The sequence below is a fragment of the Lepidochelys olivacea genome (assembly GCF_965140295.1).
Source record: "Lepidochelys olivacea isolate rLepOli2 genome assembly, chromosome: 3".
Lineage (NCBI taxonomy): Eukaryota > Metazoa > Chordata > Testudines > Cheloniidae > Lepidochelys > Lepidochelys olivacea.
The window spans coordinates 192066312-192093432 of record NC_140413.1 but is presented as its reverse complement, the minus strand read 5'-3'; the positions used below and the strand labels follow the sequence as shown (position 1 = coordinate 192093432).

The window sequence follows — 27121 nt, the reverse complement described above, 5'->3', positions numbered from 1 at the left end:
CTTTGTTTGTTTGTAAATGAAGGGGCAATATTCTATAACTGAAACTTTGCATTAAAAACTCTGGCCAGAGTAGTACTAAAACAAATTTAAAATTTTACCAGTTTTGCTCTGTAATAATCATGCACATTCTTTCACACTAATCCTGTTTTGTATAAGTAAGAAATCTTCAGTGCAAGTTGTTAGCTTCTGTAATCTCTAGTTTAAAATAATTGTCTTACTAAGGAATCTTAGCAGTAGCTGCACTACCTCAGATCTGTTTCCCTTCAAAAGTTGTCCAAAACAGTAATATTTCCTATCTAGAAAACCTGACTAACATCCATCCTCTCTTACCCAGGGAGTTGCTACAGCCATTAGGGTGCATGGCAAGTATAGGATTGTACTGTGCCCTATCATTTCAAATGTACATTTCTTTCTGCAAATGTCTCTTCATCCATTCATGCCTATATGCAAGTGTGTTTCCTCTCAGCCCACAGCCCTTCAATAAACTTCATTGTACTTCAGCAATTAAAAGCTAGAAGACATTGTTCTAGGTAGCTGAAGTTTCCTTCATTAACTGTAAATAGAAATATTTACTAGTTGAGATTCTTTAACAATAAATTTCAGGGCCACATTCTAGTGTTTGGTCACTAGTTGCCATGCTAGCTTGGTAATAAACCTGCCAAACACAGCCTAATACAGGATTGAAAAGCTGATCTAATCTTGTAAATACCAATTTAGGTATTTTCTGTCTAATTTTTCATGTTTGGACTTCATGGTAATATGCTGCCAAAACCAATCCCACACTGACTATACAGGACTTTGCGCAACCTAAGACTTCTTAATATTAAACACCTTTTGGTGTAGATGCTCAACAGTTGATAAATATACCAAGCATCAATTCTTGGCTTCTGATATCCCCATTCAGCAAATAATGTAAATCAATAAGCCAGCTTCCATATTTGATAATTATTAAATGACGGGAGTAGTAATTAGTTACACAAAAATGGACTATTACCCACATTATCATAGTGCAGCATGATGTAGGAAAATGCTTCTGACTCCTGTGGAGTATTAACTGGAGTACAATCTTTTCTAAGAAAACGATAATGTATCAGGACTTCAGTCCTCACTAATCATTCAAATGGCCTTTCTATCTTGCCTGCTGGCGGGCCCTGCCAATCAGCGCCTCCTGCATGCCATTGATCAGATGTTTTGCAGCATCTGGAGGGGAGGGGAGCAAGGGCACAGCATGCTCAGGGGAGGGGGCGGAGCAGGGGTGGGAAGAAGCGGGGCCTTGGGGAAAGGGGTGGAGTGGAGGAAGAGCCAGGGGGAAGACCCCCTGGCAGATTAGAAACTCAGCATGTGTGTCCCGGGCCCAGCATCCCCCCTAGGGACAGCCCTGGTCCTAACTGTGGAGGATATTAAAAGCATGAGCATCTTAGGCCTGGTCTACACCACGGGCTTAGTTCGAATTTAGCCGTGGTAGGTCGATTTAAAAATGACAGCGTCCACACAACCAACCCCATTCCGTTGGCCTAAAGGGCTCTTAAAATTAACTTCTGTACTCCTCCTCGATGAGGGGAGTAGCGTTAAAATCTACCTTGCTGGGTCGAATTTGGGGTAGTGTGGATGCAAATTGACAGTATTGGCCTCCAGGAGCTATCCCAGAGTGCTCCATTGTGACCGCTCTGGACAGCACTTCGAACTCCGATGCACTAGCCAGGTACACAGGAAAAGTCCCAGGAACTTCTGAATTTCATTTCCTGTTCGGTCAGCGTGGCTAACTCAGCAACACAGGTGCCAATGCAGTCCCCCCAGAATCGTAGAGCATAGAATGTTTCTACGCTCCCCTTATTTCTGTCCCTGAGGTTATCGCAGATTAGAAAGCAAAAAAAACGCACTCGCAATGACGTGTTTTCCGAGCTTATGCAGTCCTCCCACACTGATAGGGCACAGCCTAATGCATGTTGGTATTCAGCGACAGAGGCCAGGAAATAATTGAGTGTGAAGAGCAGAGGCAGGATGTGATGCTGAGGCTAATGGGGGAGCAAAGGGACATGAAGCATCTGTTGGAGCTGCAGGAAAGCTAACGAGCACAGACCCACGATGCATCCACTGTATAACTGCCTGCCCTCCTCCCCAAGTTCCATATCCTCCTCACCCAGACGCCCAAGAATGTGGAGGGGGAGGCTCTGGGCACCCAGCCACTCCACTCCAGAGGATGGCCCAAGCAACAGAAGGCTGTCATTCAAACAGTTTGATTTTTAGTGTGGGTATAATAAGCAATCGGGCCTTGTCCTTCCCTCTTTCCCCACCCCAGCTTGGCTACCTTGTCTGTCATCTTTTCTTTTTTAAATTAATAAAGAATGCATGGTTTCAAAACAATAGTTACTTTATTTCAAAGGGGGGAGGGTGGTTGGCTTACAGGGAATTAAAATCAACAAAGGGGGTGGGTTTGCATCAAGGAGAAACGCACACAACTGTCACACTGAAGCTTGGGCAGTCATGAAACTGGTTTTCAAAGCCTCTCTGATGCGCAGCACGCCTTGCTGTGTTCTTCTAATCGCCCTGGTGTCTGGCTGCTCAAAATCAGATGCCAGGCAATTTGCCTCAACCTCCCACCCTGCCATAAACGTCTCCCCCTTATTCTTACAGATATTATGGAGCACATAGCAAACAGCACTAACAATGGGAATGTTGGTTGCGCTGAGGTCTGACCTAGTCAGCAAACAGCGCCAGCTAGCTTTTAAATGTCCAAAGGCACATTCTACCACCATTCTGCACTTGCTCAGCCTATAGTTGAACTGCTCCTTACTACTGTCCAGGCTTCATGAGCCATGGGAGTAAGCAGTAGGCTGGGGTAGGTGCAACCGTGCAGTGCTGCTGGGTGGGAGAGCAGCCTGAGGCAGAAGCCTCCAGCTTGCATGATATTCCAAGCAGGACTGAATCTCCATGAGACAAAACTTAAAGAAGAGAATGACCTGGAGTCTCTGGCTCCCATTCGGTGCTCTAAGAGGAGAATAGTCATGTCTGTCTAGGCGCCCCTGATCGATCTCACCGAGGTCTGCCAGGAGCACCCAGGAGACATATGACAGCTATCAGTCCTACTCCACCATCTGCCACGAAGGCAAGGAGCTGCTGCAGTATAGCAATGCAGTACTGCGTCTGCCAGCAGTACCCAGGAGACGTACGGTGTTGGTGAGCTGAGTGGGCTCCATGCTTGCCGTGGTGTGGCATCTGCACGGGTAATCTAGGAAAAAAGGTGCAAAATGATTGTCTGTTGTTGCTTTCACAGAGGGAGGGGGCCCTGATGACGTGTACCCAAAACCATCCACGACAATGTTTTTGCCCCATCAGGCATTGGGAGCTTAACTCAGAATTCCAGTGGGCAGTGGGGACTGCAGGAACTGTGGGATAGCTGCCCACAGTGCACTGCTCTTTAAGTCGATGGTAGTGAGGATGCACTCCGCCGACTTAATGTGCTTAGTGTGGAGATATGCAATCGACTATAAAATCAGTTTTTAAAAATTGACATATAAAATCAACCTAATTTCATAGTGTAGATATACCCTTAGAGAATGTCCTCTTGTTGGACACACTCTAAATGGACTAAAATTTTTCATGTACAGCTAGTGCTGTGTTTACTCCTGGGGGAATTCTGTGCCAAAAAATTAAAAATTCTGCACACGCTATTTTAAAATTCTGTGTATTTAATTTGTCAAAATAACAATATAATCACTCCAGTTTCAATTATTTTGATCATTTATTTCAAAATACCTGTCAACAATACACACGACAACAAAAAAGATTCCCCTAGGCAAAGAGTTAAAGAAACCCCTATGACAACCCAGTTCCAGGTGCAGGGGGCTGCGTGGGGCCCCCCAGAGCCCAGACACCCACAACCCTCTTTATCCGCAGAGCCTTTTACTTCCCCCTCAGTCCCCAGCTTTACTGTCGATCAGGGGATGTGGTGTGCTGCGGCCCTGCCCATCCTCCCCCTTTGCTAGAGATGTCACCTGCGCCCTCTCCCATTTCCGGGAGAATGAAGATCAAGTCTGGTAGCCAGAGCGTGCAGCCTCTGTCCCTGGTGCACGGGGCACTCTGCTCAATGTGAGCTGGGCTCTGCAGAGTCCAGCGGCCCCTAGTGGTGGCCAGAAGCTCTGCAGCCCCAATTCTGCAGGTGAAACATGGAATTCTGCACAAATTCTGCATTGTGCAGTGGTGCAGAATTCCCATAGGAGTATCCAATGCATCCGATGAAGTGAGCTGTAGCTCACGAAAGCTTATGCTCAAATAAATTTGTTAGTCTCCAAGGTGCCACAAGTACTCCTTTTCTTTTTTCACAGGAGTATGTATCGCCAACCATTAGTTTTAAACAATATTCAAATTCATTCACTACTTTTGTTCTTTTTAGAGCATTCTTAATTAGGATTTTCCTTGTGAGTGTTCACTGGGGACTTAAAGGAGCAGGGAGTTTTAGTATACTACTTCTACTTCCAGAGATAAGTTTATACTTGAGGCATGAAAGGATTTCAAAAGTTTACTTTAAATAATCTTCACAGTATCACTGCTCCAGATGCTGCTACTTTTGGAATAGAATGAGGTATTCCAACTCAGCAGTAAGGGGCTGGTAAGGGTGCAACTGGAACCCTCCACAGCATATTCTTGCCCTGTTACTATTATGGATGAGCATTAAAACAGATTTCCCCTTCCTCAAATGTGCTTATAGTAGCCCATATAGCAAGAAGAAGTTTTAAGAGCTACTCAGGTGGCCTTTGGCCAATTAACTGTCCCCAGCTGGGCAGGGCCAAGCTCTTCCTCTGGAGTGACATTCCCATTAAATGAAAGCTGGCAGCAGGATGCCAGAAATAAACTTTCTTACTAGCTCTCTAACCAAGGGAGCTATGGGAATGGAGAGGATAGCACCCTCTCTGCCCATTCCTTAACTGATCCAACTTGATTGCCAGCATTGACACAATCACATTGCAAGCATATGTAGTGGGGACTGCACCACCATGCCATTCTTTAAGACTCAGCAGTGCTTTTGCCTTGGTCCTTAATAATTACCATTCAAGATATCTAGTGCTTCAGTAACATTTTGTTACAGTCTGTGTGCATGCATACTTCCACTTCATTGGCATCTATAAAAATTTCAGAAGGAGCCTTATACACTTTTTATAGGGTAAATCCATCTACATACAGGTACATATTTAATAATTTTCTTAGTAGAGGCATTAGCAGCCTGCTGCACATCCTTATATCCTACACCAGGTAGCACTAAAACACTAGATGGGTTTTGCAGGTTACAACACTGGTAGCCTTAAAAGGCCATACCATTAGATGAGAGTGTGCACTTTTGCCCCCCCGTGCTGTCTAGGTGTTCAAAAGCAGCTGAAGATCCAATGGCAACTCTGATGCAGCAGGGCCCACTGTATGCTTTTATATAGTTCATATTTTAATGCCATCCTTGGACTCTTGCACCTCATGCAAGGTGGATTCTCTTCTCGTCTGTGTAAGTTTTTTACCACAGTGACAAGTTGCAGTGTATACTCTGTGATCCTAGCATTGCAGAAGCTGGAGCCACAACAGCTTCCTAATTCATGCTTAACCAACTGCCTGACTCTTTTGTCATTAGCAACTCTTCACATCATCCAGTCAGAATGTGGGAGTGTGATCAAGTCAGGCTGGGAGCAGCCAGAGAGTGGTGGAGGCAGCTATTTTATATTTTATCTATCTTGTCAGCAAGTTAAGGAAGTATGGGCTGGATGAATGCACTATAAGGTGGGTAGAAAGCTGGCTAGATTGTCGGGCTCAATGGGTAGTGATCAATGGCTCCATGTCTAGTTGGCAGCCGGTATCAAGTGGAGTGCCCCAAGGGTCGGTCCTGGGGCCGGTTTTGTTCAATATCTTCATAAATGATCTGGAGGATGGTGTGGATTGCACTCTCAGCAAATTTGCGGATGATACTAAACTGGGAGGAGTGGTAGGAATAGGAGGGGAGGAATAGGATACAGAAGGACCTAGACAAATTGGAGGATTGGGCCAAAAGAAATCTGATGAGGTTCAATAAGTCAGCAGTGTGCCCTTGTTGCCAAGAAGGCCAATGGCATTTTGGGATGTATAAGTAGGGGCATTGCCAGCAGATCGAGGGACGTGATCGTTCCCCTCTATTCGACATTGGTGAGGCCTCATCTGGAGTACTGTGTCCAGTTTTGGGCCCCACACTACAAGAAGGATGTGGATAAATTGGAGAGACTCCAGCGAAGGGCAACAAAAATGATTAGGGGTCTAGAACACATGACTTATGAGGAGAGGCTGAGGGAGCTGGGATTGTTTAGCCTGCAGAAGAGAAGAGTGAGGGGGGATTTGATAGCTGCTTTCAACTACCTGAAAGGGGGTTCCAAAGAGGATGGCTCTAGACTGTTCTCAATGGTAGCAGATGACAGAACGAGGAGTAATGGTCTCAAGTTGCAGTGGGGGAGGTTTAGATTGGATATTAGGAAAAACTTTTTCACTAAGAGGGTGGTGAAACACTGGAATGCGTTACCTAGGGAGGTGGTAGAATCTCCTTCCTTAGAGGTTTTTAAGGTCAGGCTTGACAAAGCCCTGGCTGGGATGATTTAACTGGGAATTGGTCCTGCTTTGAGCAGGGGGTTGGACTAGATGACCTTCTGGGGTCCCTTCCAACCCTGATACTCTATGATTCCATGGCTTGTTTGGAATAAGTTTTTTTAAAAAGCCAAAACTAATTGGATTCAAAAAAAGAATTAGATAAGTTCATGGAGGATAGGTCCATCAATGGCTATTAGCCAAGATGGTCAGAGATGCAACACCATGCTCTGAGTAGCCCTGAGCCTCTGACTGCCCGATGCTGGGACTGGATGACAGGAGATGGATCATTTGATGACTGCCCTGTTCTGTTCACTGCCTTTGAAGCATCTGGCAGTGGCCACTGTTGGAAGACAGGATACCGGGCTAGATGAACCATTGGTCTGACCCAGTATGGCCATTCTTATGTAAGAGTTAAAATAATTTAAAATGTACTATTTTTTGTGTACTTTATTTATTTTGCACAACCTCCTATGGCCTCGCCTGGACCCTTCTATCCTCCCCACCTTGTGAGAATCAGAACCTGCTCTAATCCACTCCCTGTACAATGCAGGGTTTTTCCATTCACTGTATTTCTCCATGGCCTTGTACAACTTTAAATAACGGGTGTGAGTCACCTATTATTTTGTTAGGATGACTATTTTGACAGTAACAGGTTGACATCACTCCTTTTATTTAATGGTCAGTTATCTATGGTTCCAAAAATATTACATGTAGACACACCTGAGCTTGGGAATTGGGTTCTAAGCAGAAAGATGTGCTCCTTGGAGTGAAAGGTTTGAAAGTTTCCACAAGTAGGTACGACTAGGCCTCTTAAGACAAACATGTGGCCCATGGGCCAGGTGCACTCTGCCTGATGGGTTTGCAGCCTGCATGACGTGCAGATTTCGCAGAATCTAAGCTTTCATTAAAGCAGGTTTTCGCACTTACGGCAAAGAGCGTTTGCCCCCTTGGCTGTGGGGCCAGCCCATAGCCCTACCGCCCTGAATGCTAGCACGTGGGTGGGAGACCACCCGACAGCCTTCCTGGGAGCAGCCTGGGCATGGGGGAGCAGCGGTTACTAGGCATGCCCAACTCGCAGAGGGGAGAGGACTCGACAGCCGCCCCCGGCAACACCAGGGCAGGTCAGGCGCCTCCGCGGCTCCCCCTCCGCCGGCTCTAGGGGTCTGGGGGGGCTTCCCGCCGTGCCCCGCAGGCGCTCTGGGGAGGGGGAGGAGTTGCAGTTTAAGCCTCCCGAGCCACGGCCCGGGCAGGTTTGTCCCAATGGAGGCGCCGTAGCGTCCCCGGCAACCGGTGTGGCTGGTAACTAAGGCCGGCGCCGGGGGAAGGAGACCGCGCCTGCGCCTGCGCCTGCCGTGAGGCCATGGACGCGGCGCACCGGGCTGCGCTCCTCGCCGCCTCCTGCCTCAGGACCCCCGTGAACCCGCGCACCAGGGCGCCGCTGGCTCTGTACGAGCGGGAGAGGCGCCCGCCGACCGCCGCGGAGCAGCAGGTAGTGGGGTGCTCGGCTGTGTGCTGGGAGCCCGCGGGGCCCCTCTCCGCCCGAGGGCCGGCTCGGCAGCGCTGGGAGATCCCGCTCGCCTCGTGTGCGGGGTCTGCCTGGGCTGGCGGGCTCCCGGCCGCAGGGGGCTCTCGCATGACAAGGGCCCCGAGTGACTGCGCCCCTGGGCGAGGCGCGCCAGGGCAGAGGTCCGCTGTAGGATGGGTTCTGTACAGCGCCGAGCACATCACTAGGGCTCAGTAGCTAACCTAGGGGTTCAAAGCTGCACAGCCTGTCTGTGAGCATCTGGCCACTACTAACACTAACTACTAACGTGTATCTTCGTGTATCTGTTGTGTAAGGGAGGCGATGCATTAGAAAACGAGGAAGTGCTGGCATTCAGACCTAACAGTTACTAACCTTTTCATGGCTCTGATGCTGTGCTTTATGGTGTTCCATCAACTCCCGTGGAGGCATGCAGGCCTGCTAGGAAGATCAGAATTTAGTGTAGAGATGGCTGCTCTTTGTCATAGAATTTAAGGCCATAAAGGGTCACCAGATCATCTGATCACCAGTGTATCACAGGCCACCAATGCCACCCTGTATGCTAAACCCCACAACCAAAATTAGGCTAAGGTATTTCAGCTTTCAGGCAAGGCAGAGAATAGGAGGAACCAAGGTGCATCAGTGCCTGAGGCCTCTGGAATGGCAGGAAATTGATTGAGAGCTGTACACAGATGAACCTGTCAGGAAACTTGCATCCCAAACTGCAGAGGAAGGTGAAAATTCCCCAAGGTCCTTGCCAATCTGATCACTTGACCCCCAATATGTTGCTATAACATTCTCTCATGGTAACTAATAATACTAAGGAACAAAACACTGGAGGGGAAAGGATTTACTTTTAAAATAGGGCAAGATGATCTTCTGAAGATTAGCCTCTGGATTAATAGTGTATTTTTAATGCTGTCTTCAAGTGAGGTTTTAAAACCAAGATTAATGTAAGTTTTGTCTCTTAGGAAAATGCTTTAAACCTATCTGGTATGAGAAATAATTTCTTCTATATAATGACAGCTACATTCCCAATCTACTTTTTTAAAACAAAATGCTATGAGAACTGTAAGAGATGATAAGGAGATTATTGATGAGAAGAAGAAAGGAAGGATTCCTCTTGTAAGAAATGGATTTTAAAGATGGGCAGGAAGTGAGATATGGTTCTAAGTTTAGGGAAAGGATGTAGAAAGGTGTGAAGGCAAGAACGGAGGGAAAGCTAAAGGAAGCAAGAGGGGATGTGAAGTTTAGCATATTGAGAGGTAGAAATAGAAGTAGATGAGAGTAAGATTATGTAGCATCATGAGAGTCAGAACAAAGATCTTGAATGTGATGCACTAACACACTAGACACTAATGGAAGGGGTTTGACATGGAGTAAAAAGGAGAAAAATTACTAAGGATGAGTACAAAAGAATAGTACGAATAGGTAGGCACAAAATCAGAAAGGCTAAGGCACAAAATGAGGTACACCTAGCCATTGACATAAAAGAGGTTCTATAAATATGTTAGGACCAAGAGAAAGACAATGGAAAGCATAGGTTTGCAACTTAGGGGGGAAAGAGAGCTCGTAATGGATGATATCAAGAAGGCTGAGATGTTTAATGCCTATTTTGCTTCAGTCTTCACTAAAAAGGCTTAATGAACCAAGTATATAACACAATTTATTAATATTAACAAGGGGAAAGGAACACAAGCAAAAATAGGGAAAGAACAGGTTAAAGAATATTTGGATAAGTTAAATGTATTCAAGTCAGCATGGCCTGATTAAATTCATCTTAGGGTACTTAAGGAACTAGCTGAAGCAGACTCGAAAAACGTTAATGATTATCTTTGAGAACTCATGGAGGACAGGTGAGTCCCAGATCTTTTTAAAAGGGGAACAAGGAGGAATTATAGTCAGCCTAACTTTGATACCTGGAAAGATACTGGTACAAATTATTAAACAATTAATTTGTCAGCATCTAGAGGATAACTGGGTAATCAATAATAGCATGGATAAACATGGATTTGTCAAGCAAATCATGCCAAACCAACCTAATTTTTTCCTTTGACAGGGTTACTGGAAGGGGGGAAGCTGTAAATGTGACATCTTGATTTTAGTAAGGGTTTTGATACTGTCCAACATGATATTCTTACAGGCAGATTAGGGAAATATGTTTAAATTACTATAAGGGTGAGTGTATAACTGGTTGAAAGACCATACTCAAAGAGTAGTTATCAGTGGTTCGCTGTCAAACTGGGAGAGTGTATCTAGGGGTGTGTCCTGTATTGTTCAATATTTTCATTAATGACTTGCCTAATGGAATGGAGTGTATGTTTATAAAATCTGAGAATGACACCAAACTGGGAGGGCTTGCAAGCACTTCGGAGGACAGGATTAGAATTCAAAATGATCTTGATAATTAGAGATGTAGTGTGAAAGCAACATCATAAAGTTCAATGAAGACAAGTGCAAAGTACTACACTTAGGAAGGAAAAATCAAATGCACAAATACGTAATGGGGCGTAACTGGCAAGGCAGTAGTAGTGCTGAAAAGGATCTGGGGATATAGTGGATCACAAATTGAATACGAGTCAACTATGTGATACAGTTGCAAAGAAGGCTACTATCATTCTCGGGTGTGTTAACAGGAATGTCATATGTAAGACCCAGGAGAATAGATCATTGTCCTGCTCTTCTTAGCACTGGTGAGGCCTCATCTGGAGTATTGTGTCCAGTTCTGGGTGCCACCCTTAGGAAAGATGTGGATAAATTGGAGCGAGTCTAGGGGAGAGCCACAAAAATGACAAAATGTTTAGAAAACCTGACCTGTCAGGAAAGATTAAAAACCACCAGGCAAGAAGACTGAGAGGGGACCTGATAAATCTTCAGATATGTTAATGGCTGTTATAAAGAGGACTGTGTTCAATTGTTTTCCATGCTGTAAGTGGGACAAGAATTAAAGGGCTTAATCTGCAGCAAGGGAGATTAAGGTTAGATATTAAGAAAAACTTTTAACTACAAGGATAGTTAGGCCCTGGAATATGCTTCCACGGGAGATTGTAGAGCCCTTGTCATTGGAGGTTTTATGAATAGGTTGGACAAACTCTTGTGAGGGATGGTCTAGGTTGACTTGGTTCTGCCTCAGCGCAGGGGACTGGACCACACGGCCTCTTGAGGACCTCTTCCAGCCCTGCATTTCTATGCTTCTGTGACTGATGAACTGAGTGACTTCAGCTGAAACGTTCTGGATAGATTAAAAGAGGAAGAACGCAAGTTCCTAAGTAGAGAAGAATGCAGAAGAGGACGGAAAATGGGAAATAAATTCAAGGACACAAGATAGAAAGGAATTGACAAGAGTTGACCATGGGGGAGGAGAAAAGCTTTAGAAAGAAGGAAGAGAATCAACTTAGTGGAGGATGTTGGTGTAGTCCAACCCCTCAAATTTTTTCCTAGTGGCATTAGGCATTACAAGAGCAAGTGTGGAAATAGTACATGCAGATAGACAGCCAAGTTTGAGAATGAGAGAGATGACGACTATGGTGAAAGAAGATCAAAGGAATCAAGAATAGAGGAGATAATGGAACTGCAGGGAGTGTGAAGGAGGAAGACGGGAGAGGGCCAAGAGTAGCAGAGAAATCAGACAAGTTTCCTGAAGATCAGAGAAAGCATGAAAGATAAAACAAGGAGGAGTCTGAATATATGGTATTGGAGTGGTCAGAAACAGGGAATTCGGACAGAGATTTCTAGGACAAGTTGCTAGGAAGTCGGACGAGTTGTTGTTGTTGATTTATGGGAGGCATTAAGAGAGCACAGCTAAGCTGTTTCCAGGGTGATAGCAATTTCTCTGTTCACTCAATGAAAAATATTTTGTCCTTTTTTGTATTGATGCAAATTATGAAATCTTAGAATTTGCATTTGGTGGTTTCTTCTTAAGAAATCCTTATAGCTCACTCTTCTGGTCAAGCAGTGTATTGTGCCTGTGACTCTCCCTAACAGCACACGTTCACTGAATCACAAAAAAAGGCAACCATGTGAACTATTGAGAGGGGAAAAATGAAGTGAAAATAAAAAAAATTAAAAGACCTAGTTCAGCAGGGAACCTTGGACAAACATTTTGTGCCACTCACAGTCCTCCTTCCTGCCCTCCCCGCCCCCCCTCCCCCAAATGCCTCAGCTGTTTCCATAGCAGGCAGCTTAGCAAACCTTGTCTACTGTGTCCAGCTGTCTTGAACAAACAAAACACCTCAGTGGTAGGCCCATCAAGTGGCAGCCTTGTACCCGAAGCTCCAAAAGATGCTTTATTGAGGCAGCAGTGTTCTACAATGGTTCATTCATCACTGATTGATTAAAATCAGGCAAGCCAAATACCAAAAATCACCCAGAGTTCCCTTGCAAAAGGATAGATTCATGCAGAGTTAATTTTAATAGCCAAGTTGTGTGCATTGCCATAGTGGCTGATTAACTTGTCCTTTATATTTACAATAAATACAGACTTTGAAGCAAGTGTTTCTAAAAATCTGTTATTGACAGCATAGTAAGCACACAATGTGGTATCTCCTAACTTAGAATAACAGTTGCCAGATGGCAGTACTGCATCACTTGTGCCCACACAAATCTCTTAATGAGCTTTTTTTTAACATAGAAGTATCTGAAGAGAGGATTTAGGAGTTGATGTGCAACTCAGTGGAAAAGAATTTAGTATCTTTCCATGGATCCAAAGCTGAGATCACCATCATTTGTATACACAAGGTCAATAGAAACAAAGATACCAGCAAGTAGTAGAATATTATGCAGTATTTATGCTTGGTCTTTCATAGGCAATCTCTATCTGGACACTTTACAGCTTTATTTCCTTGTGACTGTATAATTAGTCTATGTCAAGTCGTCTGGACTGTATGAAACTTGAAATAGGATCTTGGGATGAAAACTTAACTAAAAATATAGTCAAACAAGAATTTTCAGATAGAATTTAAGATTCTATTAAAAAAAAAAAAACCCACCCAAACTTGTGGATAGAACTCTAAAGTGCTTTTACAAAGCAGAGTAAATATGATTCCCATTTCATAGATGAAGAAACAAATGAGTCCTGTAACTTAAAAATGGATCATTGAAAATAATTGCAGAAAACATTTTTAAAATATATACACTATGCTGTTTTTACTATACATCTTTTTCCAACTTCCTACAACCTTAAAAGTGTTATGAATAATGTGCTTATCTGGACCTAAGTAGTTGTTGGTAAAAGAACATGTAAACTGATAGTCTAGTGTAGGCCCCACCATTCCAAAATTTGATCTCCATAATAAGTTGTTAAAATGGGGGTTTAAATCTTTTCATGTCAGATGGCTACTTACTTTCTATTACCACAAGCATTTTGAAAATAAGGCTCCTCATGCATTGTTTAGTCTTTTTGCATTTATTTTTATATCAGAGAAATTCTTGTTTAAAACAAACAAAAAAAACAACCGCTTTTGTGTTTATACAGTAGTATCCAATAGGTGAGAAAATTAAGTGTAATTTTGACTTTTCTGAAATATATACACACAGAGTATAGAGTTTGACTGCTGTTGACTTCACTGGGCCTGGAATTTGCCTTATAAAGTATACTTTATTATTCTGCAAGTAGACTATTACAAGTACAGCAGCCTTGGCAATGATGCCATATGGTGGGTGGCATCAAAATATGTACATTTTTACCTTTTCCCTGATCAATGCCACTTAACAGATAGCTAATATTAATACAGTATTTTCAGTACTATCTGCCAACAGCGATTGTAAAGACTTTAATGGTGACTACAGTTCTTCCAGGCTTCTTCATTTTATGTTAGGCCTGCTTTTGCCCATCTGTCTGAAACACGCCTGTGTATGCTAACTAGAGAAATGGTGTTGGCATCTTTATCTCAGAACTATGTTCCATCACATTTTCTGACTAGAAAAGAGCCAGAATTGTTTCCTTGGCTAGTGCAGACAAGATTTAACCATGTAACATCCTGTTTTAATAAAATGTGATATAGATTAAGGTTCAAAATATTTTCAAGGGGGAGGAATGATGAGGAAGCTATACAAAAACTACTGACCGTGCATAACTGTCTCAGGACAACACTTCACAGTGCTCACCATATGATTCTGGAGATGTAGTGATAAGAGGCTATTTAGGCACAAAAGTTTGGAGCTGTTCCTCACTTTCGGGGAAGGAATGTATGTCTGAGTAATGCAGCACCTGTTATCTAAGCAAAGTGCTTGCAGGTTGTGAGGTTGCGCTCCATATGATTTTATGAAAATATGCTAATGAATGTGAATATAATGTAACTAGAATATACTTCATGCAAAAGGTCTCTTATAAGGTATCATTACAAAGCTTATAATCTACCGAGTGTGGTCATCCTATTTGTATAAATGTATCATTCTTGTATCTGAAACTAGAAATATGGAAATATAATTCTGAGGTCCTATTGTAATTATGCAAAGTGTGGGCCATTAATGGTGGTTTGGAATCTTGATGGCTCCCATCAACTAGGACAATTGACTATAGATGGCTCTGTTTACTTGCAAGCCTTCCTGTGAGTCAGGCCAGGAAGAATGAAGGCTTGGGGTCTCACAGGACATGTGACCATGTCACCTGGCACTGGAATCCATCTTCAACCTGATGCTTTTCCATTTAGAAGGAGGGATGGGGACCCAGAGACACAAAAGATTCCTGTCTTGTGCCAAAGCTATATAAGGGGGTGGAACAGAACAAAGGAGGTTCCAGTCATGAGAAATCCCCTAGTTACCACTTGAGCTGAAGCTAATAAGAACTGTACCAGGGGAAAGGATTGGGCCCAGACTAGGAAGGAGTCCAGTCTGTGAAAGAAGTTTATTGGAACATCTCTGAGGGTTTTATCTGTAATCAGTTTCTTAATGTATTAGGCTTAGACTTGCGTGTTTTGTTTTATTTTGCTTGGTAACTTACTTTGTTCTGTCTGTTGTTACTTGGAACTACTTAAATCCTACTTCTTATACTTAATTAAATCACTTTTGTTTATTAATTGATCCAGAGGAAGTAATTAATACACGGGGAGCAAACAGCTGTGAATATCTCTCTATCCGTGTTATAGAGGGCGGACAATTTAAGAGTTTACCCTGTATAAGCTTTATACAGAGTAAAATGGATTTATTTGGGGTTTGGATCCCACTGGGAACTGGGTGTCTGGGTGCTAGAGACAGGGGAGCACTTCTTAAGCTGTTTTCAGTTAAGTCTGCAGCTTTGGGGCATGTGGTTCAGACCCTGGGTGTGTGGTGGAGCAGACTGGCGTGTCTGGCTCGATAAGGCAGGGTTCTGAAGGCCCAAACTGGCAGAGCAAACGGGCTCAGAGGTAGTCTCAGCACATCAGGTGACAGTCCCAAGGGGGTTTCAGTGATTGAATCCATCACACTGGTCACTAACTCTTATGGTTAGAAGGAAAATAATACAATTCCTTTATTTTTTAGGATGATTTTGACTTGGACTGTTATGCTGAGAGACAGCAAAGCCCCACTGTAAGTGGGGATTGTGAGGACTGGATAGACTTTCCCAAAATGTGCCACTCAAACCAGGAATACTACTTGAAGCTGGAAGAGCTGAAGAATGCCCACCTGGAGACGATGGCAAAACTGGAAAACATGTATCGGAATAAGCTGCATTTGAAAGGAGTACAGCCCCTGGACAATAAGGATGCTGCTCCTAATTTGTGTTATAGGTAAGTTTAATAATTATCTCCGCTTCTGTATTGCTTTTCATCTGTGTCATAGAGTACACAGCCAGAAGGGACTACCAGCTCATTTAGTCTGATCTCCTGTATATGCCAGGCCACTAATACCACCCAGACACCTTCACACTACGAGCAACAACCAGAATTAGACCAAAGTATTACAATCCTCAGGAGATTAAAGTATTGTGAGCGACAGGCAAAGAACAGGAGGGACCAAGGTGCACCAGTGCCCCAGGTCCCTGTAATGGCAGGGATCTGATGAAGTGAGACACACACCCAGATGATCTCAATGCACGTTGCAAATATTAATGAACACTGCACTCTTTTGAAGCAGGGAAGTATTACTATGCTCATTCTACACGTGGATTCTGAGGCACAGAAAATCTAATGACCTAATTTTCAAAGGTGCTGAATACCCTTAGCTTCCATTGAATTTACATCTGAAAATCAAGATATAAGCGACTCTCTGAAGGCCACACAGTAAGAATGGCAGATCATCATTTGTCCAAAGATCTAAAACACTTTGCAAGTATTAAGTAAGCCTCACAACTTCCTTTGGAAGGGTAGACATTATCCCTATCCTACAGATGAGGAACTGAGGTTAAAGTGACTTGTCTAAGGGCACACAGTGAATACTGACTCCCATTCCTCTGTCTAGCCATCATGTTTCTCTCACGAAACAAGAACCAAATCCTATCAAATATTATTCTTGCCTTTCAAGCGATATCCCTTCTCTATTTGCAAGCACAACCATATATTATATTAATCTTGAATATTTAAACCACATGCAGACTCTGGATGGAGGACTTGTTTGTTTTACAGCAGTGGTACCCAAATTTTTCAGGGTAATGACCTTCCTAACCCTGCCCAGCCCCACATCCCACTCCCCGGCTGGGAGCGGAACTGTGACTCCTGGGGCGATGGTGGGAAGGGTCGTGGACAGGGCTGGGGGTGGGCCTGTGGCCGGGACCGGAAATAGAACCACAGCTGGGCTGCAGTGGGAGCCAGCTGTAGGGCCCACAGCTAGGTGCCGAGGCTGGGGATGGGGCCAGGCGTGGGGACGGAGGCCAAGGCTGGGGATGGCCCCAGAGCAGAGTTGGGGGCGGGGCTGGGTGGCACTCACTCCCCACCCTTCATGGGGGCTGGCCCGGGCCCACCAGGCCCCCCTGAACGTTCTCCCCCTTCCCCCCCTTAGGGGGTCGTGCCCCACAGTTTGGGGACCTCTGTTTTACAGTAAGGTTCTTTGCTATTAACAATGCTATTTACAGCATCTCTTCTATAATACATTTCGGAATGAAATATTGTCTGTGACCCGATAAACAACGGAAAAGAAACTTGCTACATTGCTAAAACAGTTCAATATAGATTTCTAGTGCTTGGTTAAAACACTCTTCTCTAGAACCATGTCTTTTGCCCCAGCAAAAAGTGACTAAAATGGATACCCCTTATTTGGGCTTCTTGTAGAGTAGTTGAACCCTAAACCTTGTCATAAAATTATTTTCTGGTTATTGTACATCACTCCTAAATATCTTAATGGGCCTAGTTCTAAGCTATTTTCAATATATAGTAAAAGCTGTGTTATCCAGCACTTTACCAACCAGAAACCTCTGTAAACCAGCATTTCTGATCTTCATTGAAAGTCCAGTTTATAGTCCGGTTAGGAAGCCTGCCAGCCCCGTGCTACCTGGCTTCATGTGGCTCCCGGAAGCGGCAACATGTTCCTGCTGCTCCTAGGGGGAGGAATGGCCACGGGAACTCCATGTGTTGCCCCCGCCCCAAGCGTTGGCTCTGCAGCTCCCACTGGCTGGGAACCGTGGAGGCAGCACACAGAGCTGCCTAGCTGCGCCTCCGCCTAGGAGCCGCAGGGAAATGTCACCGCTCGTGGGGAGCTGCTCAAGGTGAGTGCTGCCCCTCCACACCCCAACCCCCGGCCATGAGTCCCCTTCCGCACCCAAACTCTCTCCCAGAACCTGCGCCCTGCACCCCCTCCTGTGCCCCAGCCCTGAGCCCCCTCCTGCATCCAAACTCTCTCCCTCTTAGTTAATTGGAATTTTTGACTTACCGGCACCCCCCATTCCCCCAACGTGCCAGATAACAAAGCTTTTACTGTATTTGAACTACCAGTCCCAGCCAGAGATGATGCATCTAGTGGTGGTTGTTGATCTTAAAATGGAATTTTTTTTTTAAATGCTTATTGTAGTAGTGTCTTAATGCCTCAACTAGGTCGGGCACCTCTTGTGCTCGGTGCTGTACACACACAGAGTAAATATGAGTTTCTGCCTATCCCATGCTGCCCAACCGCCACACTCTTGCAAAAAGTGGAGTAATGCTGCTTTACCATCTTTGGTAAAGTGCCTTGCGATTTACAGATGGGGAAAAAGAGTGGAATGATTTATTGCTGGCTTTCGTCTCAAGATTAAACTTGTTACACCCAAAACTTCTTTTTTCCTTTTTTAGATCAATATGGGATAAGAGCTCATTTCAGCCTCTGAATTTGCATAAATCTTTTTCTGAGCCTGACTTAAATAATCTGTCTTATTCAAGTTTATGTGATGGGTCTGATGCAGAATTAGAGTTGGAAGAAGAAAATGGTAGTGCAACTCGGTCACTGACATTTGCTAAGGAGCAGATCGAGAAAATGTGGGATGGGTTTTCTGTGGAGGACTATGTCTATCACACTAAACATAGTTTACCAAATTCACCAACATTCAAAATGATGGGGAAGAAGCAGAAAGAGTGGTCACCAAAGGTCACTGTGCCTAAGCCTTTCCAGATGACTATTCGAGAAGCTAAGAAAAAACAACAGAATGTCAAATCAAAGTCACAGATAGAAATGGAAAATAATTTACTGAAGAAACAACTAGAGGAAGAAGCAGAGTGTCAAAAGAAATTCAGAGCCAATCCCGTGCCTGCTTCTGTCTTCCTTCCACTCTATCATGAAATAATGGAAAGAAATGAAGAACGCAGGAAGTTTGTGAAAGAGAGAAGCAAAGATATTCTTTTGGCCACTCAGAGACCATTTCAGTTTATCAAGAGGGAGGAGCAAAGGAAAGAAATTAGGAAAATGCAATTAAAAGACCTTTCATTGCCTGAAAAGAAAACAAAATTATTCCAAGCAAAACCTGTCCCTAAATCTGTTTACAGTCCAGCCATTAATGATAAGTTAAAAGAAGAAGAGCTCTATAGAGAAATTAGGATCCAAATGAGAGCTGAAGAGTTGCTACATAATTCATCTCTTCCCAACAGCAGATTGGCTCGTAGAACTATATATAAACAGAGGAAACAAAAGTGCAATCAACAGAAAGAACTGGAGCATAAACCAAGGATCAAATCTAGGGTTCCAGACTTTGAAACACTACACCAAAAATTCCAAAATAGGCTTCTGAAACAGAAACATGTGAAACACATCACAGTTTGTGAACCCTTCAATCTTCGTACTCCACGTATCCCATCCAACAAAGGGAAGATTCTGCAGGACATTCAAGCAGATGAAGAAAAATTAAAAGAAACACGCTGGCCATACGCCTCTCCAAGATGCAAACCTCGAATGAGGTGTTCAAGTGCAAATTCATCTCCCTTGGGACGTGAGGAATCTAAATCTCCAAGAATCACAGAGTCTACGAAAAGACGAATACAAGCTATAAGGTGAATAGCTCAGTAGTATGTTACATATAGTACAAGTTACTTTATAAATCCTTGACTGTTAGTTTATGCCACTGTTAGTTTATGCCACCAAATATTTAATTCCATATTTTTTTCATTACTGCTACAGTGGTTATTTTCGTCTTTTGATGATGTTTTCTAGCTGCTGTAATACACTTTCTTTTCCCCCACAGACATTTGAGGAAAAGGACTATAACAGCCTATTGGTTCCCAATACATACCTGAAGCCCCCACTTCTCAAATGAAACATAAATATTCCATTGTCTTGTCCCACCCTTGTTTCCTCCCTGCTCTTCTCTGTTGAATTACCTTTCACAGATCCTTCCTTATGTTCTCTCCAGAATAAAATTAATTCAGTCTTAGTTTATTTTTCCACTCAGGAAATCACTTGAGGAAAAGAGAAAGCTGGAAGAAGAGCAAAAAAGGATCAGAGCAAAGCAGAAACAAAGAGTGAAAAAACTGCAAACACTTATAACAACCCGGGCTGAGGCCAATGACCCACATCAGAGCCTAGCTCAGATGTCTAAATCCAAATTAAAAATAATCAGGTATTCTGCTACATCCCCAAAATCCTGAACCTCTAGATGCAAGTTGTATGTTTAACATACAATCCAGTAACAGTATAAACCATGTTAATGTAACTATTCATGTATGTCATAAATTAGACATTGTCAAAAATTCTGGGTAGAAAAGGGTATGAACAAATACAATATTTTGATCAATCAGGAATTGAGAACTGGTGTCCATTTTGATGAATTCAGGTTTATATGCTGTTCCTTAAATTATTATACCACAAATAACAAGGCAGGCCTTGTTTTTAAACCTGCATATAATCTGAAGAGGGAAATAGGAGTTCTCACTAATAAACACTATTAAATTAACATCTAGCTAGTACAGTTCCAGCTTTAACTCCACTCTTACAACTTTCAAATTGCCAAGGAAAAATACAACCATGTTTTCTCTTAAATTTTAAAAAATAAACTTCATATTTATGTTTTTATTTTAGGTGTCTTCTGCTTCCTGATTGCTGAGCAAATATCTTTTTTTTACTCTGATTTGGGAGTCAAATCTAATGAGAGCAGGAAGTGGGGCAGAGCTATTACATGACTCTGGGCAGCAACAAGGCCAGAGACCTTTTTCTAATGGACTGTGAATCAGAGTACTGCTGTGGGGGAGGGTCCTTATGAAAGGTGCTATAACTTAGCAGTTAGACTAGGACAGGACTGGGACTCAGGGGAGGTGGATTCTAGTCCAAAGCTGCTTCGTGACCGTGGGCATGTGACTTTTAATTCTAGGTTTTGGTTTCCCCTTCTGTAAAATGCTGAACAGTTTTTTCTTGCAGAGTAAATGAATGAATATTCATTAATATTTGCAGTGTACTTTGAGATTGTTTCACATATTTAGTCATCTATCCTAAGTATTTATTATTATTATTAATTATTACTATTACATGGAGGAGATGATAGCAGCATTAACAGGTGGTTGTTTATACAGTTCTGTAGATATGCAGGATGCTTTAAAAATGACACGGGAACTCTAAAGATGTCTGCTCTGCAACTAAAAATGGAAGGCACCTGGACTTTTTCTGTTTTTGAAAGATAAATTAAAATGTTAAGCCCAAAACAAAAAAGAAAGATGTGGAACTCTCATTAGTTGAAACATTTGAGAAGAGATATTAACACTTCTTAAAGTACCAATCTTCCATGGTATATTCTAACTTCACCAGCTCTTTCAAAAGCCTCCAGTTTCTTAACTTTTTGTAGAAAAACAATTATATGGAATGGCTATCAAGATGAGAATGCAGCAATTAAAGGAAGTTCAATATAAATTGAAAATCCTAAAATGTATAAAGTGCGCACAAGTTAGAGCCCTGAAGTTATGCATTTAAACTCATTTGTAAGGACATCTACCTGTTTTTTCCAAATGGATTACATCAAAAAACATAAAATTTTCTTTAATTTTCCCACTGTCAAAGGTACGTTGTTGCTGTGGTAAAAGAACTTGAGGCAGTTAACCTAGTGCATAACCAATATAAAATACATAAATTTTGACTTTAAAAACAACTGCACAATGTTCTGTTTGTCACAAGCAATGTAATTTGCAGTTACTCTAGGAAGTTGCATCTTGTAGCATAGCCTGGTCTTTCTGCTACCAGTTCTATAAATAATAACTAAAGACAATCAATTTAATTTCTGTGTCATGCTATATTTATAATAGGAAACATGAGAAGCAGAGAATGCAAGAGTATCTGCAGGAGCGGGAAGAAATGGAAGAAAGAGTAAACCAGAGGCCATTGCTTTTGGAAAGAGCCACTCAGGTTGTCTTCCTACCTTGCTCTCACTCCTCAATTAAACTCATCTCCGAATATTGCCTAAGTCAATACAAGTGTCAGTGTTGAATAGTTTTTAGAGGGTATCTGAAAACTTTTGTAGGCAAGCATGTCAATTCCCCTCTGACTATAAAACTCTGCCTGGTACCTGTCCCTATGCAAATAAAATTATATTACCATGTATTCCGGCCCAGCACTCGCTGCTGCCTGCCTGTTTAGAGGGGTGTGAGCCATCTTCCAAACATGCATTTTTTTCCTCCGTTCTGGCTTGTGTGTGAGGTGAAGAAGGGATACTGTGTAATAAAACCGTAATTATGACTTAATTATTTTCCCCATAAACACACAACATGCCGTGCACTTACCCTGCACATGAATGCTGAATATTTGGTAATGTGACTGAGGTTGTAATTAAGGTTTTGCATTATTAATGTGATGTATATAATTTCCTTATCTTGGAGGCAGAAGGATGTTCTCTGTGGCAGTGCAGACTTTGTTACTGTCAGTGAAAATGGGCTGTGTGGCCATTAGGTCACAGTTAAGATGTACCTTGTAAATAGGCATTTCCTTCTTTTAAGGGTTTGTGTCTTGGGAAGATGTCTCACTACCAATACTTTGTTTAAAAGGAAAAAGTGTTTACCCCTGGACTGGAGTTGAGAGGTGTGTGTCTGTGGAGTGAAAGCTCTTTGTGTGTCTTTGAACATTGTGATGCATTGTGAGGCAAGTAAGTTGAGGTTGATGTGGAGGTGTATCTGAGCTTAACTGTCTTCCTGGATTTTTAATGATCACGTTTATAGGAAATGCACATGAACAACTTTATCTCTAAGTTGATTAAGGGGTTGTTGATTAAGGGTCCTCTCCCAGAACTAATTCATGTCTAAATGAGGTCTATTTACTGCTTAGTAGCTTTCCTGTGCCATGAACAACTTAGGAAACAGACCTGACCGTCATTAGAACAGATAAGTGTATTACCCTGGAGGCATCACAGTAAGAGCTAGCCAACTGTACTGATCAGATGTTTCATAAGGTTTGTTTGAAGGGAAACTACTACTGTTAAAACTAGTAATACAAATATGCAGCAATTAAATGATCGATTGTGACTTAAAATAATCTCTGGAGGCATGAAGAAGCAACGACTGTGGGGGCTTTTTCTGCTTGTATGAACTAAAGCTTATCTTCCTCACTCCTATCTCACCATACAAATAAAATCCATCCTAATAGATTATAGTCCAGCCTAAATGGCATGAGATTTGACTTACTTATATGTACCACACTCAAGCCTCTGTTGTCCCAAATGGAATTGTCATTGGCTAGTGGGGTTGCTCTGTCCTTTGAGGAGTGTATGAGTAATACTGCCAAACAAGGTCAGAATATAATGGTGCTGATAATTTAATCCTGTTTGTAATGTTAGCCCATAACCCTGGAGTACATTACAGAATATTCTCTATGTATCCTTGGCACTGAGGAGCAAACCTTACATCTCTGCCCCCTTTATGATGGTATGAAAAACTCCAAATACAGCAGAAACAGCATGCTTCTGCTGCAAACAGGGTTAGGCAGAAGAGGCTTCTCCCGGGAGGATTCTGCACTATTTCTCCCTGCTATGGAGCAGAGCTCTGTGTTATAACACAGGAGAAAGTCGTATGTGAGCATGTTGAGGGTGTGGGTCCATGCACAGCACACTTCAACAGGGTCACAAACCCACAGAGAGCGCAACAGGTGATATCTCTCAGTCAGGCCTGTCTGGGCCATTGCCTGGGACTATCTATGAATGTGGGTTTGCATCCCACCCAACCTCTGTGCCCTTCCCCTGGGCAAAGCCCTCTTACACAGGCTTTACTTGCAGGTCTGTGTACTTTTCAATAGCATTCTAAAAGAAATTCTGCCATTTCATATTCACACTGAGTATCACGCTGAATTTGATGGGATTCCGATGGCATAGGGCAATGTTCTCAACCAGGGGTATGCGAACCACTGGGGGTACTCAGAGATCTTCCAGGGGGTACATCACCTCATCTAGATATTTGCCTAGTTTTACAACAGGCTACATAAAAAGCACTAGTGAAGTCAGTACAAACTAAAATTTCATACAGACAATGACTTATTTATACTGCTCTATATACTTAGTATACACTGAAATTAAGTACAATATTTATATTCAAATTAATTTATTTTGTAATTATATGGTAAAAATGAGAAAGTAAACAATATTACAGTAATAGTGTACTGTGACACTTGTATTTTACATCTGATTTTGAAAGCAAGTAGTTCTTAAGTGTAGTTTTAAGTGAGGTGAAACTTGGAGTACACAAGACAAATCAGACTCCTGAAAGGCGTACAGTAATCTGGAAAGGTTGAGAGCCACTGGCATAAGGTACTATGCAACCTAATTTAGGGTATTAGAATCTGGCCCTTAATAATACATTAATGTTTAGAATGCTGTAATTTTTTTTTTAATAGAAAAATGCCAGAATAGCAGCAGAAAAGCATTACTCTGATATACTGAGAGAACTGGGGATTTGTGAGGACTTCCTTTCAAAAAAAAGTCAAACTGCTAAATTGCTGGACCACTCCAATGCTAAAGGCTTTGGAAGCTGCACTGAAGACAGAGAAAGGTAATAGTTACCAGTGGTTTGTTGTGTCAGTTACACACCTAGTGATAGCAAGTTAAGTTGTTTTTTAGTTTTAGAAGACAAAATTAGTTGTATTTTGGAGGTAACTATTTGGCTGCATATAGTTCTCATTTTAATAGTGTCAGTGTTTCTATAAAAAGTTTAATTCACAAAAGACAATGAAAATTATATGCTCACACAGTAAATTTGTAATCCAATATCCTCTTAAATATTTTAACAGGGGGTATATAACTTAATGCACATTTTTAAAAAAATACATTACTTTTTCTCCCTAAGTTTTATTTCTGAACTTTTACCAGAAATCCGGGCAGGTTGCTAGGGAGAGATTTTTGTGTGTGTGTGTGTATAGAATGTTGTTGGGGTGTTTTTTATAAAAATAAATATTTTTAAAATGTTTGTTCATTAAATACTTGGATAAAATATATTTGTATGCCAACCCTGCATAGCTGTTGCTGGAATTTGGGGGCCTGTGCAAGGCAGCCAGGTCTATAGTGTGTCCTACATTGCCACTACCGAGATCCAGGGACCGTTGCTTCCTGCAGAATGGGGACACAGGCAGCATGGGGGGGCTACTGCAGCTGCTCTGCAGTGTAGAGAGAGGAGGCCTTCTTCCCCATAGTTAGAGCCCCTGAAATTCTTATTTTCTATAATTTTTTGTTTTATTTTTCAAGAGTTTCATGTAGTTTCTTTTTATCCACACCGGGGGGACAGGGAGGGAAGGGGTGGAAATCCCGGGGGGCTGGGTTCTGCCTCCAGGAAGGGAACAGCAGAATGTGAGCCCACCCACATTCTCCCCCACAGGCTCCTGTCCTGTGAAGCTGGGCCCAGCACCCCCTCCAGGCATTACAACCTGGTGCACAAGGTCGCAGCACTGCTCAGGTTTGGCCTGGCTGCCTCTTTGTCAGGAGGTGTGGCCAAATTTGTGAGAGTGGTGCTGGAACCCCGGGTACAGGTTGCAACTTCCAGAGCAGGCAGCTGGGCTTAACCTCATGGGACAGGAGCTGCTGCTGCAGAGTGAGTTTGCTTTTATTCCATGGTGTCTTGCATTTGTGAAAAACAGGGGGCTCTACCCATAGTAAATACCTGCCCCCCACCCACATAGAGATTGACTCTTATTGGCAGGATTTGGGCTGGAGTACTCGAGAGTTTTATTCCTCTAAAACCAATTTTTAAAAATCCCCAAGATCAATAAATGCAAATCTTCATTTTTTTAGTCTTAATGAAGATAAAGTTCAAGAAGGAGAATCCTGTGATGGGGAGAAGGTAAATTCGCAATCTGACCAATCTTGTGGGGAGGCGGAAGAGGAGAAGGCAAGCTCTCAGTCTGACCAATCCCATGAGGAAGAGGAGAAGGCAAGCTCTCAGTCTGACCAATCCTGTGAGGAAGAGAAGCAGGAGGCAAGCTCACAGTCTGATCATGATGATGAGGATGTTGTGGAATGTGAGGATAAATATGAAGATGGTTTAGAAGAAAAACCTAGTAAGGCTGAAGCTAACTGAAAGGAAGGAAGACAGACTTACTTCTCTTATTGCCTTGGTGCTCAACACACATTTCATTGCTGGCAATGGGTATATGCTAAAGAAAAACCTGACTCTTGGTGCTACAGGCATTTTGAACTGCATACATGTAGGTCTTGTGTGAATTTCCATTTGTTAGCATAATATAACTTCTAATGCTGAATTTGCTTTTTTTCCAGTAAGAAAAAATTATCATTACTCATTTCCATTAGCAGTTACACTTGTTAATGTATGCTTTATCCTAAACTTTCATTGCATGAACACATTTCTGTGTTCAGAAATACTAGCCACGGTTTAAAACTCACTTCTTTCATTCCTTTTGGCTAATACGTAGGCTTTTACATTTCCAGCTCTTTGCCTTCATGCTGACAAAACAGGGTGGGAATGAGTCATCAGGAAGGAGAAACAGTGGTGTTACTCCATAAGCAAAGATTTTAGAGCAGCATTACCTCTCATTTCAGCACTTCTAGGATCTGCTCAGTTTTAACTAGCCCTGAATATATTCTCCCATTATGGCAGTGGAAATTTGGGTGTAACTCCCATTAAGAATGATGATGGGAGTTTCTTGTGTAAATCCTCTGGCCATCATTGGCGGAGTGGTAGCCAGGGACATCAAAATACCAACTTACTATGCAGCTGGACTATCCTTGCGACTGCTTAATGAATGCTCATTTTAATATAATTTATTAATAGCACCCCACATACTAGGGCTCTTGGGACACTGAACAGGATAACAAAACCATCACTAATATACAATAAACACATATGTCTATAGGACTTTGTAATGCTAAAAGAGGGGAGGGGGAATGAATTTGTAGCATGAACTTCAGAAGCAGAATTTGTATTTTTGTTATACTGTGGATTATGTATTAGAACAAATGTCTAATCAAAGCTCCAAAATTGTGTTCTCTGTATAATATCTTTAATTGCTTTTGTTTTAAGAACCATTCCAAGATCACATGAAATAATTCATTATAATGTAATAATGAACATTAATTTTAATCTGCAAGATAGTTTCTTTATTGACATAGTTAACAGATACTGTAAATCAAGAAATTATTATGTGTTAAAAATACAACACTTGCAACTGTGTTTAAAATTTTTTTTGAGTGAGTAGAAAAAAAGGGGTTTAGTAAACTTAAGTAGTCCT

The 27121-nt window shown here is 42.4% G+C and overlaps 1 protein-coding gene across 4 annotated transcripts; it reads left to right on the top strand.

The window, feature by feature from the left end:
• The first annotated feature begins 7937 nt into the window (after positions 1–7937).
• FAM161A (FAM161 centrosomal protein A) lies at positions 7938–27070 on the top strand. 4 transcript variants are annotated; one of them, XM_084622501.1, is made up of 7 exons: positions 7938–8080; positions 15572–15819; positions 18289–19476; positions 19875–20042; positions 21712–21811; positions 24281–24435; positions 25668–27070. In XM_084622501.1, exons 1-7 carry the CDS (start codon positions 7952–7954, stop codon positions 25951–25953), a joined length of 2274 nt encoding a protein of 757 aa, XP_084478627.1. In that variant the 5' UTR covers positions 7938–7951; the 3' UTR covers positions 25954–27070. The 4 variants fall into 4 exon arrangements, with proteins under 4 accessions (XP_084478627.1, XP_084478628.1, XP_084478630.1 ...); XM_084622502.1 differs by lacking the exon at positions 19875–20042; XM_084622504.1 differs by lacking the exon at positions 24281–24435 and having other exon boundaries at positions 25668–25792.
• The last annotated feature ends 51 nt before the right edge of the window (positions 27071–27121 follow it).

Coding starts and splice junctions, on each gene's coding strand:
- FAM161A (XM_084622501.1), top strand. CDS start 7,952: ATGGACGCGGCGCACCGGGCTGCGCTCCTCGCCGCCTCCTGCCTCAGG. Junction 20,043..21,711: donor TCCAAATTAAAAATAATCAG/GTATTCTGCTAC, acceptor TATTTATAATAG/GAAACATGAGAAGCAGAGAA. Junction 24,436..25,667: donor TGCACTGAAGACAGAGAAAG/GTAATAGTTACC, acceptor TCATTTTTTTAG/TCTTAATGAAGATAAAGTTC.